This window comes from Cuculus canorus, chromosome 5, assembly GCF_017976375.1.
Source record: "Cuculus canorus isolate bCucCan1 chromosome 5, bCucCan1.pri, whole genome shotgun sequence".
Classification (NCBI taxonomy): Eukaryota; Metazoa; Chordata; class Aves; order Cuculiformes; family Cuculidae; genus Cuculus; species Cuculus canorus.
Window position 1 is genome coordinate 67,272,440 of NC_071405.1, and position 14,689 is coordinate 67,287,128.

A 14,689-nucleotide genomic window follows, 5' to 3' on the forward strand; every position below is an offset into this window, starting at 1 on the left:
CGCCCCCTGCCCCGCCCGGCGAACCCCCGCGGGGCACAGCGCCCCCTGGCGCCCAGCGAGGGAGCGCAGCGGCCCCCGCGGAGAGCCCGCAGGCTGCGGGGCGGTGCCCGCGGGCCGCGCCCGTTTCATAGGATCGTAGAATCATAGAATCGTGGAATCATAGAATCATAGAATAGTTTTGGGTTGGGACCTTAAAGATCATCCAGTTCCAACCCCCCTGCCATGGGCAGGGACACCTCCCACTACATGAGGCTGCCCAACACTCCAGATGTGGCCTCACAGAGGTGAGGGAGAAGCTCCCTTGACTTCCAGTGTGCCCCAGGATACTGTTGGCCTTCTTGGCCAAAAGGTCACATTGCTGGCTCATGGTCAGCTTGTTGTCCACCAGGACTCACAGGTCCTTCTCTGCAGAGCTGCTCGTCGACCGTTTACTCAGCTGGAAGTTAAGTCGCCGTCACAAGTCACACCAACTGTGTGGCTGCCCTGGGTTGTTTTGGGACGGGCAGTGAAGTTTCGGGTTGCTTCAAAGGATGCATGACTTGTGTTGGATGCTGTCTGTGGGGAATCTCTTGTGTGGGGACCTTGGGATAAGGCGGCAATCCCCAGTGCGATGAGGAATGGCACCACATGCTCCCCTGCTGGTGTCCTGCACCAAAAGGAGCAGGGCAGAGCAAAGACAGGGTGGAGAGGGACTTCTAGAAAGCAGCAGTGGGCTGAGTCTGTGAACTGACCCTCTCCGGCTTCACAGTGATCTCACGTGTAGTACAGAAATCAACTAATTTCTTTTTCCATGTTTGGACATTCACCTCATCTCTGGGTTATGAAATGTTGCAGCACAAGTAAATTTCTGGACAAGCCTGATGATAAGAGATGAACGATCCCATGAGCTGGAGTCCCTTCCCTCTTCAAGCACCTCTCATACCTACCATCCTGTTTCTGCTGCTGCTTCTGCAAGATCTTTGGGCTTCTACACATATTGCATAGGTCCCTCTTCTCATACACTACGTATGTTCATTGTCCCGGCAGTTCCCCACGACCCTGACCCCTGCCTTCTCCCTCAGCCTTGTCTCCCTCATCTTTGCTCTGCTCACAGGTCTAGACACTTCAAAACACAGAATCAGAGTACGCATACTCAGGGATGAAAGAACACTCATCGTTTTTTTCCTTAGCGGTGTTCCTTTTTCCTTGCCCTCATCTTCCTTGTCTCAGCTTTTTCACTGCTGGAATTCACAATGCTATCAGTCATACCTAAAGGTTAAGCTCCAGAGGGCAGAGATCAGCCCTCTGAAAACCTGACCTCAGTGGTGACTAATTTTTATGTTAAAAGGATCGGGTTTTTTTCTCAGTTGTTTCATCAGACCTGGGTGACGATTGCTCCTAGGCAGTCACATCCTTTCACGATGCAGTATTGCAGCTGGGGCAATTGTGTGTGTCACTATGTTAGTGGTTACTGGGACTGAACTGACTCCTTTGCTCACCTTATCTAGCAGGGATATTCCTCCCCTTTCTCCCCGCTGATGAAATCGCTTTCTAGCACCAAGGGAGGCAAGGAATCTGACACAGAAATGAGGTGGCCACAACTGTCTATCCCCAAACCCTCCTCCCTGTCCTTTGTCCTGTCCCTGTCACCCCAAAACCTCTACCTGAGAAAGCACATGCTGTGAGCTCCCTTTAGTCAATCAGCCTCGGGTTTTTTTTTCCTGGGACTCCTCCTAAGGCAGCCAAGATCAAGAACAACAGAGAAGTGCCTTCTTGATGCCTCTCCATCCCCCCACCGAGGCGATGCCCTAGACACTCAGGGCTGCTCTCAGCACCGAAACATTTACATCTTTTACAGCACTCTGGCTCTACTTCTCACGTTTCTCCCCCAGCAAACACCATGGCCATTTCAGAGTGTGCCCTGGGGGCAGGGCTTGAGAAAGGACTGGGGAATCACAATTTAAGCAGGGTTGCACGGCGCTGTTTACACTGCAGGGCCATATCTCAGCTCCCTGACTAGCTACAGACCCCATAGAAACCCCCTCCGCATTGCTAACCCATCACTAAACAGTCCGCCGTGGACCCAGGCAAGGGAAGGGAAAGCCGGGCATGGCTTGCTAAGACCCGGCTCCTTGTGGCACTGCCAGATAATTCATTGTGATGTTTAACCCCAGCACCATCTGCTCCTGCTTGCTAGGTGTGAAACACCCCATCCTCCATCCTCTCCTGCCTGCTGTCCCATGCATTTTCCCCCTGCTCAGGACCGCTGTGGAAGCCCCCAACCAGATCCTCCTTAGCCTCGCAGCCCCTGTGCTGCCACTCTCCTCCTGCCTCTCTCTGTCTTCTGGCCCGTAGCTGGGATGTAGGGACCAGCCTGACAAACCCAACTTCCCGTGCCTTTGGGGGGTCAGTGGCACTGGGTGCCCTAAAACAAGCAGCAGCTGCAGCAACAGCAGAAAGAAACACAAAACTGCAGCTGGGACTCTGCAGCTTGCTTTTCTTCAGGTTTCCCATCACTCGGTTTTCCACTCCCAGGTCTTTCTGAACGCTGTTAGATTTGTGCGATGTTGCATAATGAAGCACTGCCAGAAGAATATTGCCTTCCTGGGCTTTCCAAAACTGAATCTGCCGTTTCCTGCCCGTGTTTCCAGTCTCCAATTTCCAGCCTTTTCGTATGTGCCTGTTCTTACTGGAGCTTGCAGCTTCTTCAGTTTGGGATCACCCGCAAGCTTTAGCCCTCTCTATGATCATTAGTAAGGAAGGGGTAATGGAGATTCCCATTCTGAGTTTCAGCTCTGTCTGTATTTGTATATGAATGAAAACAACCCATTTTCAGTTGGATCAACAACCTGAACTGACTGACAAGAGCCCTCTACACTCTTGCGCTACCCCAGAGTAGAGGGTAGGAATGGGATCAAACAGCATAGGTTGGGCGCAGCGTGGCTTAAACCTTCATGGAGCCCCACCACTGACTCCTGCTGTGATATCTCACTGATTCTGCCTTTTCCTCCCCCACGCTCTGTGCCTTAATTAGCCTTTCCCCCTCCTGTGGGCCAAACTGCTCTGCTTTCTTTTCAATCCTCCTTCCTCATGCTTTGCCTCTAACAGTGTCTTTCTACTGTACACTTCAAAGGCTTTGCTGGCTGCATCTCCCCCGTGCTGGCAGCAGCTGGTGACACCCCAAAGCAGGGCTGCCATGAACTCGCAGCCATTGAAATGGTTTCAGGCCCTTTGGATCTGGGCAAGAAGCAGGCATGGGGGAGGAGGGGTGGAAGGATGGATTTTCACCATTTCACCTCTGGGAAGAGTTATTAGTAACACAGGAAAAGCGAGGGGGAAAGCAGCCCCCTCCTCCACCCACCCTCCCCAGCAGAGAGCCTGCTGAGGGCAGAGTGCTTTTATGTGCAAGCAGGAGGGAAGGAGAGTGTTAGGGCTTCAGAGGGAAATGCTTTGATCTTGACTTTGAATCTCCTGTAGTTCCCGGCTCTCCTCCACCCCTCCCACCTATGGCCAGGACCCCAGGATGTGGCACATCACCAGAACCCCAGGCACATCACTGGAACCAAGTTCAAACCTTCCCTCCCATCTCATGGAGCATGAAGGAAGAGGGAGCCTCGTTGGACAGAAGCCAGAGGGGAAAACAGCCCTGAACCAAGAAGAGGAGAATGAGAATCCAGAAAAGGAATCTACTGTCAGGGCTCCGTGCCCCAGGGCAGGAGACAGGCAGATGAGACAGGCAGATCTGGCTCTCCTGTGCACTCCCGGTGCATTAGACTGGTCATTCCTGAACATCACCCAGAAGATGAACTGGGAGTCACCCACCATGAGGAGAGGGACAGGGTGCTTTGGGTGACCCTCAGGAGATGGCACTGGTAGACCTGACAAGAAGGGTTCTTAAGTCAGAGAGAGGAAAACAGCAATTGAGGCCCCAAGTGTTCCTTACAGGACAGGAAGAAAGATGGCACTGAGGGACACTGGAGGACAGGGAACAACCTTGAGCTCTTGAGTCACTGCAGAGAAAGAGGGTAACAGGGCATGGTGAAGCCTTAGACGCCTCTGGTCTCACGTCTAAGGTGGGACCTAGTGCCCAGGCCAGCTCCCTGCTTCCCCTGGGGACAGGAAACTCCTGTCTGGACCTTGCTGGCAAGCTGTCTTAAAGTTCAGGCTACATTCTTCTGCCCTCTGTGCCATCCCTCTGTCCTTGGTCATGCAGCTGAAGTCGCCCCTGTTAGCTGCTCGTGCTTGCTGAGGTCGATGTGCTCTGCTGTCCCTGCTTTGCCAGTTCTTACTTCAGCACCACTAAATTGATTTTGCTCCTTGCATCGTCTCATATTATTCATTCACTCCAGAGCCATTGCACCTGGCTGAAAACTCGATATAGTTTGTCACTCTCCCTCTCTAAGTGATGTGAGCAGAACTGAATAAAATCATAATTGTCTGTCTGCTGACACCCAGCATCGTCCTGGGGCAAATACAGGCATGAAGGTGCCTCACAGGATCTCTCCACAGAGCCCAGCAGTCTGTCTATATGAGCATCCCTTTAAAGGCTCCAGCACAGGCACGAGGCAGTGGATTCAGAGATGGTTTCAAGGCTGGGAATGAGAAGTACCAGACAGTGTGAATCCTAAAAAAGGATTTCTGTTATTCACTTTGAATAAATTACTTCAAAAATTGGGGTGGACTCCACGTTTTCTGGGTCCTTATTGGGCATAGTTACGCCAGAACCACTTGCCTTTTCTTTCCTCTAAAACTGTTGGGCAGATTGCAGCTGCAGCAAACCTATTTCTGTTGCCATCTCAGGCAGCAAGCTCTCCTCTATCCTCATGGAGTGATACCAGGCAGAGGGGAGGAACCCAGTCAAGACAGCAGACACTTAAGATCCTCCTGGAAGCCCCCCTTGCTCTCAGTCCTTCCAGCCCTTCATTGGTTGCAGCTCCCCCAACTTTCCAGAAGGAAGACTCTGCAGTTCTCTGAAGGGAGAAAGATGGGAAAAACAGAAGCTGGGGCACCAGCAACAGCTTTGAGGGACATGTCAATTTAGCCCATTTAGTTTAGCCTGTTCTAATTCCAAAGGTGGTTTTGGCCACTGGTACACAGTCGGACCTGCCACAAATAGTGTTTGGCTGAAACACCCAGGGCATCCTATCCGAATGATTTCTTCTGGTCCAACCATGGATAACGCTGCGGCGGGTAGGGTGCTCACACTGTCTCCAGTCCTGGAGGTCCCTTAGGTGACAGTGGAAGTGGGACTAGGGAACATTCCTGCTGGAGGGGATAACCAAGTATTTGAACCTTGTCCCCACATATAGCACTATCAAGATTGCCACATTCCAGTGACAGAGCCAGAGGAAGCACTATCTTATATAAGAATCCACTACCAAGTTCTTGGGATACTTTTCCTCATCAGAGGAAAACCAATGAGAACTTTATGTGCTGAACATGGAGGTTGCTCCTGACCCGGGAGAAGACTGTGTCCAAACTTGGAACAGTAAAACCTGCCTTCCAGCGTGGCTGGAAAGATGGGGCCATGAGAACCATGCACATTTGGACATCTCCGTGCCTTTGCTCTGGGACTCACTGGAGAACAGATGAGCTGCGGCAGGCAGGTTAAAGCCCAACAGACAGAAAGGCTTCTGGCAACCAGAGCTAAACTGCAAAGGTCTCCCATGGCCTACTGTCATACTGAAGGATCCTTCACTACATCAGGGAGCACTCTGGGAGCACCCGCTGAACTCCTCCAAGGAACAGAAAAATGCTAACTACTTGTTTATATGCTGGAAGCTGGTGTGTGCAGTCATCTGCATAACAGAACTGCCCAGGCTGTCTCTTTGTGTGTTTTCCAGCTCCTATGTTAATCACTGACCCTGCTGACTCCGGCATTTACCAGTGTCTCACCGCTCTGTGAGCACCGCTTTGCATTTGCAACCGAAGAAGTTAAAAGGATGAAGGATGAGAAAGGGAGCTCAGCAGCTGCCGGTATGAACACCAGCCTGCCAAGGGTGGTGGGGGGAGAAGATCCAGGACTGGCCAGGTTGATAGTGAGAGTGGAGTTTGCTTTGGAGAGATGAAGATTGCCCGAGAGGGAATAAAGCTCACCAGGGGATGGTTTAGGTCTCTCTGCCTTGCGCTGTAGCTTTCCTGTGTCCAGTGAGAGTGACCCCTGTGAGCACTGAAGGCCAGAGTTCGGTGTCAGTTGGGGCAGTGGCTCATAGCTGAGGCTGAGGGGACTCACAAGTGCCAGTCCACAGCTTCCAAGGATCCCATTTGTCCTGTCAAGCTCTCCTTGCCCAGCCTTCCCCTGTGCTCCTGGGCTCAGATGAGAGACAAGAAAAGTGGGGAAAAGGGCTCTGGGGTATGTGCAGTAGGATTCAGGGTAGTGAAGGTGCACCTCAACTTGTGCTGTGATGCTTCCTCCTGGACTACTATGGAAGGGAGGGCAGGATGAGAGGGAGCTGAGCACATTTCCCCTATTTGAAAGGTCTGTGTTTAGTTTTCTGCCCAATCTGCACAAGAATCCCGTATGTGGATTCTCCATGAGCCCTTCTGCCCTGTCATTGCCAGGCGCTGAAATGAGTGACCACCATGGCATTCCTCACAGGTGATGGTGTGCAGGGAAGGAAGCCCTTGCCATGTCTAGCATTGGGAGTTATTTTGTGTCCTCTCCTGTATGATGGGATTGTGGTGGGGCTTGGGCTGGTCCCCAGAGGTAGGCTGGGGAGAGGAAACCAGAGGCTGCCTGCAACTAGAGTTATACAAACCAGGGGACATGAAGCACCACGACCAGTTGGTGAAGAGCCCAGCTCTTTCCTGTTGTCCAAGCTGTGTGTCCCCCTCCTTAAAACACATCCAGCCCTCACGCTCAAGAGCAGATAGACTCCGTGACGACCTGGTTTGGGATGGTGTAGCTTGGGATGAGGCAGGTTCTGGAGGAAACTCTAGGGGTTCTGGGTTTGTGAAGAGGATGTGGGGTGGAGCTGGCATTGGTGGCTCAGCGATGCTGGAGTGAGGTGCTTGGCGCACAGGCTGTTTGCACAGCTTCACGTGATGCCCAAGTGACAGGATGAACCCATTGTGTGAGAAGGAGTCACGGAGGGAGACCTCAGGCCCGAGATTACGGAAGGGAGGAATCAGGGAAGAGATAGCTGAGAGGAAGGTTCCACAGAGGGCCCAGGGATGAGTGGGCAGATACAAGCCTATACAGGAGGCTGCCCAGAGCACCGGGCAGGAAAAAGGCTGCTGTCATTTGGGTGCTTCCTGCAGAGAAACTAGGAGGCTTCGAAGGGCAGCACAGCTGAGCTTTGTCAGCCCTGGGGGTGCTACCAGTGGTGCCTTGCCAGGGGAAGTCTGGGCACCGCTTAGGGAGCGGAGACGAAAGGGTAATTATTTCCTACCTGGCAGCCCAGAGGAAGGACCACAGCCTCGACAGGAATGAGCAGGGAGAGGGGGGCAGACACACATGTGAGCTGTGCCAACCCCACTTCCCATGGCTGCAGTGACACCCACTCAGGGCCTGCCTGCATCCTGTGGGACACAAGGGGTGCCCCACGCTCGAGCCTGGCTCCCAACCTGCAGCCCCTGTGGGCTGTCACCCGCCATGGGGCTGCAGCACGGGCTGCGTATAGGGCAGGATATGGGGCAGGAGGATGTCATGGGGCTGCAGGCAGGGTGTGGGGCAGGATGCTGTGGAGCTGCAGGGGTGGGTGGGGTGTGGAGCAGGAGGATGCCGTGGGGCTGCAGATGGGGTACAGGGCAGGAGGATGGTGTGGGGCTGCGGGCAGGGTATGTGGCAGGAGGATGCCATGGGGCTGTGGGTGGGAAACGGGGCAGGAGGATGCCGTGGGGCAGGAGGATGCTGTGAGGCTGTGGGTGAGGAACGGGGCAGGAAGATGCTGTGGGGCAGGAGGATGCCTTGGGGTAGGATGCCGTGGGGCTGCGGGTGAGGAACGGGGCAGAAGGATGCCGTGGGGCAGGAGGATGCCTTGGGGCAGGATGCCGTGGGGCTGCGGGTGAGGAACGGGGCAGAAGGATGCCGTGGGGCAGGAGGATGCCTTGGGGCAGGATGCCGTGGGGCTGCGGGTGAGGAACGGGGCAGGAGGATGCCGTAGGGCAGGAGGATGCTGTGGGGCAGGAGGATGCCGTGGGGCTGCGGGTGAGGAACAGGGCAGGAGGATGCCGTGGGGCAGGAAGATGCCGTGGGGCAGGAGGATGCCGTGGGGCTGCGGGTGAGGAACGGGGCAGGAGGATGCCGGGGGCAGCGGGGCAGGGGGCGGCGGTCCCTTTAAGCGCGGCGGCGGCGGGACAATGGCCATTATCACTTTAGCTTTGGAAGTGACCCCCGTCCCGCTCGGCTTTCATGTGGTCCGGAGCCCGGGGATGGCCCGCTTCCTGCGGGGGCGGGGCGGGGAGGGGCGGCCCGGCTCGGCCCGGCCCGGCCCGGCCCCGCACGCGGCCGCCGCTCCCGAGGGTCACCGCGGGGCTGGCACCGGGGCGCCGGCGGCTCCGCGCCGCTTCCTGCCGCCGCCCTTAAAGGTGCGGGGCGGCCGCGGCGCCTCCCGCGCAGCCAGGTGAGCGCCGAGCCGGGCGGGCGCCGTCGAGGCTGCGCTTCCCGTCCCTTCCTCCGTGTCCGCTCGGCGGCTGCCCGGGCACCGGCGACCTCTTGCCCCCGCGGTGAGGCCGTTGGGCCCTTTGTCTCCCGGGCTGCCCCGTCCCCGCGCTCGGGACCGGCGTGAGCGGCCGCGGGCGGCTGTCAGCGCCGCGGGACGGCTCGGAGCGGGCTCGGCTGCGGGGCTTCAGGCTCGGTTAAGGCTGCTCGGGGGCTCTTCCCTCTCCAGGTGAGTGTTGCCACGCTCTGGGCTGCGGTGGAGATGCGCGTGGTGGCAGCTGGAGCTGCTGCTCCCCCGCCGGAGTCCCCGGGGCTTCTGCTCTGGAAAGTTTCAAGCCTGGACACCTCCTTTACATCACCGCTTCTGTGGTGTCGTTACGGCGGTTCAAACCTCCTCTTCCTCCTCTCCAAGTGAGGCCGTAGCTGGGGCTGGGAAGCGAGCTACCTGACCCACCTGGGCTGGGGGGCGTGGGTACCCCTCTCCCGCAGGTTCCTGGCGGTCCTGAGCAGCCAGGCTGGCAAGGACTGAGGTCTCCTGGATTCCTGCTGCTGGGAGCGTTTTTCGGGCTGGCTTGGGGAACTTGCACTACTGGATGCCACCAGCCCATCGGTTTAGGTGAGGGAACGTGATCTGCAAGTGCTTGCTTATCTGTTACAATGCAAAAGCGGCCAGGTTAGGCAAAACCTCCTTTTATCAGTGGAGAAAAGCTCCCTTGGTCGCCTCTTTGTGTGCTGAGGAGGTTTAGGGAGCACTCGGCTCTCCTATCCAGCTAACTTTGCTGGGGCTGTGCAGGGAAAAAAAATGCTCCCTTTGCACGAGGGTCCTCTGGGAGAGCTGCTGGGTTTGATCGGGCAATGAACCCAAGCCCCCAGCTTGGCTGACTTTCCTTCTAGCTTAGCCAAGCCCCTCTCCTCCTGCCCCGGGGAGCTCCTCTGCGCCGCTTCGGCTGCGGGGTTTGCCTTAGGATTGCTGGGCAGCAGGAGTTGGCAGTGACATTGAGGCTGTGCCGTTATTGATGAAGAAGAGGATCGAGTCCTGTGTTTTCAGCTCTCCCTCTCCCCACACGCTATAAGAGCGTGGGAAATGCCCACGAGGCCATAAAGACCAGGGGTGTTGCTGATGCTCCCTAGCCTGTGTCAGCTCCTCATTCCCTCCAGGGGAATAGCTTGTCTTGCCTTTTCTGACTTTGCTGGTGGGCGAGTGCCCTGCTCGACTGCAAGGCGAGGAAATTAGCCCTGGAATGGTTTGGCAGGCCACAAGGAAGGAGGGTTTGGGCTCTGCCAGCCCCACAGCTCTCCTGAGGGATGCCTATGCCTAAGCTCCTCAAGCACACGTTGTTCACCGCAGGCTTTGACAAAATCTCTATAAGCTTGGTATGAATTTCAGCAGACTTCCACAAGAACCACAACAGAGACCTGATCCGAAGTGACAACCCCATAGTAGCTCAGACCAGGGTTTTAGGACAGGTTTATCTTCCCCCACTTCACAGCTGTGTGCTTTTTCCTCCTGTGTTTGTTGTCTCTGATACCTGATGCCCCACAGCTGTGGGAACAGCTGTAAGAGGGCCCTGGCCTCCAACTTGCAGGAGACTGGAGGAGTTTGGAGCAGGGAATGGAGTTGATTTGGTGACTAGCTGTGGCCTAAATAAAGACAAGGGGCAGCAGCACAGAGGCTCTCTTGTGATGAAGTAACCTGGACGTAGCTATGTGATTCTGGGGCACGTCATTTAGTTTGCTATTTGGTTGTGGCCAGGGCCATAGATGCTTCAGCAATGCCCACTTTATCTAAGCAGGGTGTAGGGTTGAGGTGATCGAGCAGGACATCAGCTGCACTGCAGAGCTACTGCTTTTCCTGCCTGGCTCTGCTGTTCCTCATCTCCGCACAGAGCGTATAGCGATACCTGTGAAGTGTTTTAAGAAGGTGGGCTCCAGCTGGGATGTGAATTGAGTAGATTTCAAAGCGATGCCCTGCGCGTTTGGGGTGGCGTGTGACTGAGCCGTAGGAGAAGATGAAGACAAGGTTCACCAGCTGAGTGAAATGTTGTGGTCTGCGGGAGAAAACCCTGTCAAGAGGGAGAGACTGGGCTGGCTGGTGGCAGAAAGGGGCTGAAGAGACTTGTGTTGCTGGAGCTGGATCATGGGGTGAGGACCACACAGTCACCATTAAAATTCCTGGAGCGGTGGTGGGGGGCAGAGCTGTGTAGGTGTCAGAAAGCTGACAAAGGAGGGATGTAGGTTTGACCCTTTGGATTGTCTGAGTGGGAACTGGCATGTGGAAGGAGGAGGGAAGGATAGGACTGGGATGGCACCATGTAGGCTCTGGATTAGCCACACAGCGCTCGTGCTCTGTCTGCACTCCGGGGTTGCCTCCTGCCCGGTAGCTCGTCCAGGAGAAGCCCTCCTTCTACGGCTTCTCCTTGGCCGGTGGTGTGTGTGCGTCTGCTGAGCACCAGGCGACATCTAGTGTCGGCTCGGGCAGCAGAAATCGTGGCTTGGGCCGACTCCGGCTTTTTCCTCCCATCCCAGTTTCTGTGACAGCAGTTTTCAGCGGGTGCGGCTGCAGTGCTCTGCTCTGAGCAAGGGGCCAAGCTCCTTGCCCCTTCTGCTGGGCTGGAACACCTCCAGCCAGGTCCTTCCACAGCCTGACACAGTGTTGCTCTGTCACAGGCAGGTCCCTTCCTGCAGAGGTGACAAACATTCCGCTTTTGAGGCTGTCTTCTCTCTGGTTGCTTGTAGCAGGGTTGTAAAAGAAAAGCATGGGAGGGATGGGTGTAGGGGTGAGGCCAGGCACAAAGACGGACCTGCAGGATAGGAGGTGACCTCGCTTCCCACCCTGATGGATGCAGTCATTTCACCGTAGTCTCACCTAGATGAGTGTCTCTGAAGGGATATGTGCCGTGTGTGCTGCCCACAGGAGGTCACTGGAGAGCAAGCTGAGCCCCTGTCCCTGTCCCAGGTCTGCCTGTGGAGACCCAGGCTTCCTCCTTTGTCTTTGGGAGTGTGGGTGGAAGGGTGAGCAGTGGCCTTTCCCCTAGAGCTCTCCCTCATCCTGCCCTTTGGGGAAGAGCTGGACCTAGAGGCTAGAGCCCTGGCAGCCTGGGGTGTGCACTGTCTTCATCTCCATTGACTTCTTTCTTTTTGCTGTCCTTCAGGATGATCCAGCGGCACCAGCTGGTGCAGTCTGTGCTGCAAGAGCTGCAGGAAGCCACCGAATGCTTTGGTTTGGAGGGCCTCACCAGTGCCGCGCTGGAGGCAGAGAGGACACTGTCATCTTTCTCCCTGCCTGGCTACTGTGGGAGGCAGTTCCAAGAAGAGCTGGAGGTTGACCGGGTAGCCAGGAGCCTCTATCCTGAGGATGCCCCAAGTAACATGCTACCTCTGGTTTGCAAAGGTGAGGGGAACCGCCTCTTTGAGGCTGCCAGCGTGCTGCTCTGGGGCAACCCCAGCCTCAGCCTGGAGCTGCAGGTGCGTACGGTGGTGGAGATGCTGCTGCACAAGCAATACTACTTGAATGGCATGATCGACTCCAAAGTGATGCTGCAGGCTGCCCGCTACTCCCTCTGCACTGAGGAAACCCCAGAGATGACCAGCCTCCCCATGGCTATTCTGGAGGCCATCTTTGATGCTGATATCAAAGCTACCTGTTTTCCTGGCACCTTTGCCAACATGTGGCATGTCTATGCTCTTGCCTCAGTACTGCAGTGTAACATTTACTCCATCTACCCCATGAGAAACTTGAAGATCCGACCCTATTTCAACCGGCTCATCCGGCCCAGGAAGTGTGGCCCGCGAACTTCCACGCTCCACATCATGTGGTCAGGGCAGCAGCTCTCCCAGCAGGTCTTCAAAGCGCAGTACTTCGTGGCTGTGGTTGGCCTGGAGGAGCTAGAACCCACAATGCCTTCTCCAGAGCCTCCCGTCCAGCCCATGAAGACCCTTGAGCTGCTGAACAGTGACCCTCAGCTGACCTACTCCAACCTGCGTGACCGGTACAGCATTACCAAGAGCACCTTCTACCGATGGAAGCGCCAGTCTCGTGAACACCGACAAAAAGCAGCTGCCAGATTTGCAGCTAAACACTTCCTCCAGTCCTGCTTTCAGGAGGGAAATATAATCCCTCTCCAGCATTTCCGACAAATGTTTCCAGAAATCTCCCGATCCACATACTACGCATGGAAGCATGAGATGCAGAGTATGGTTAATGGTGATGCCTCTGCTCTGGCTGAGGCCCATGGGTTGCAGGAGCTTCACAAGGATGTCCCCAAAAAGGCTGATGTGGATGACCCAGCAAATCCACGAGGGAGCTTAAGGTCCCCAAGTCCTTCCCTAGACCCCATCCAAGCAGGAATCTTCATGCAAGGAGCCAAATCCTACTTGGAGAAGTGCATTTCCATGAACACTCTGGTGCCTTACAGGTGCTTCAAGCGCAGCTTCCCTGGCATCTCCAGGTCCACCTATTACAACTGGCGAAGAAAAGCAATCAAGGAGAATCCCAACTTCAACCCCCCCCAGTCTCCCTTAGATAACCAGAAACCTCTAGTGATAGGAAAGCCATTCTTGCAGTTGGAGCCAAGCAACATGCCTGTTAGGAAGAAGCTGAATGGAGACCGGCCAGCACCCAGGAGCCTCCTGCAGCTCAAGCCCTCTCTGTGCTGGAGAAAGCAGCTGCGGGATGTGGCCAGAAGGCAAGTCCAGCAATGGCGGCTGCCATTCTGCAAGTACCGTCTACGCTACCCGTCTCTTTCCTCCACAGCCTACTGGTTTTGGAAGGGCAGGGGCTGGGCCATCAGGCAGCATCGCTTGCCCTGGACCAGCTCCAGCCGGCCACTGAATCAGGGGGCTCCCCTGGCGCCTCCGAGAGTGGAGCCAGGCTTCAAGCCCCAGTGCCACATGGAGATAGCCACGAAGCACTTAGATAAACCAGTGCTGACCATGCCGTACAACACCACCATCTCAGGCTATGCCATGTCAGAGAGAGCCAACAGCAGGATGTTTGTGATGGATGTGATCGCCACTGCCCAGTTCAAGGCACAGGCCAAGCTGTTCCTGCAGCAGCGTTTCGAGTCGAAGACCTTCCCTACCTACAAGGAGTTCAGTGCCCGCTTCCCACTCACAGCCCGTTCCACGTATTACATGTGGAAGCGTGCCCTGCATGATGGGCTCACACTTGTGGATGCCTGAGTGCTGGTTGCCAGCTGGCTTGGCCACAACTCCTCTGCTGACACGCCCTTTGGCTCTTCAGTGAGGTGCCCATGCCAGGGCCCTGCTCTAAGTTTTGTTCTGATTTGGTTTTGTTTTGTTTTGTTCCTAGTCTCTGGTTTTTGGTTTTTTTTTTTTGTGGTTCAATCGGATATGGGAGCATCCTTGCAGTGCCCATTCCTGGAGACAGGTAGAGTGGCAAGAGAAGTCACGGAGCTGCCCCAAAGGAAAGGGGAGGTTGCCCTCCTTCTGTGCTTGGAGGGTGAGCAAGGGAGGCAGTGCTGTGCCAAGTGTCACGGGATGCTGCTGGGCCCTGGGTACGTGCTTGAATGAGTAATGCGGGTGTGCAAGACTAGCGGGGAGATGCCCAGCGTTCCTTCAGGGAGCAGAGCAGCACTGGCTCAGCTGTGGGTGAGGAGGGGTTTGGGGGAGGGTGTTCAGCTTTACGGGAGGAGCATATTTGCTCTTCCCAGTTAAAGAGAGTAAAAGCATCACTTGGAGTCAGCACCAATGCAACTTTGGCTTTCTGGTTCTTAATACCTGCCTCTGCCTACCCTGATCTCCCCTAGAGGGAGCAGGGACTGGTAGAGGAGAGGACTTATTTGCATTGTAGTCTGTTTGCTGGGAACATTAAGCTGGCAGCTGGTGTCTTGCAAGCACCAGAGAAGCTGTGCCTGACCTTTCTGGTCTTGTAGCGATAGCGTTTCACACAATCCTTTACTCTCACAGCTGGTGGCTGCCTTACTTTCCAAAGGTCTCTCTTCCCTGGTGACCAGAGAAGATGGAGGCTGGCCCTTGTGTTGCCCCATCTCCCTGCATCCTCTGTGCCATGCTGCAAGCTGAACACAAAGCGGACGTCTCTTTGCAGCAAGCCTAGATGCATATATCTCAGTTGTAAGAAACCAAAGC

The 14,689-nt window shown here is 55.5% G+C and overlaps 1 protein-coding gene across 2 annotated transcripts; it reads left to right on the forward strand.

Moving 5' to 3' along the window:
- The first annotated feature begins 5,871 nt into the window (after positions 1 to 5,871).
- Positions 5,872 to 14,689, forward strand: VRTN (vertebrae development associated). 2 transcript variants are annotated; one of them, XM_054068156.1, is made up of 2 exons: positions 5,872 to 5,955; positions 11,734 to 14,689. In XM_054068156.1, exon 2 carries the CDS (start codon positions 11,735 to 11,737, stop codon positions 13,760 to 13,762), a length of 2,028 nt encoding a protein of 675 aa, XP_053924131.1. In that variant the 5' UTR covers positions 5,872 to 5,955; position 11,734; the 3' UTR covers positions 13,763 to 14,689. The 2 variants fall into 2 exon arrangements, with proteins under 2 accessions (XP_053924131.1, XP_053924130.1); XM_054068155.1 differs by lacking the exon at positions 5,872 to 5,955 and adding an exon at positions 8,400 to 8,810.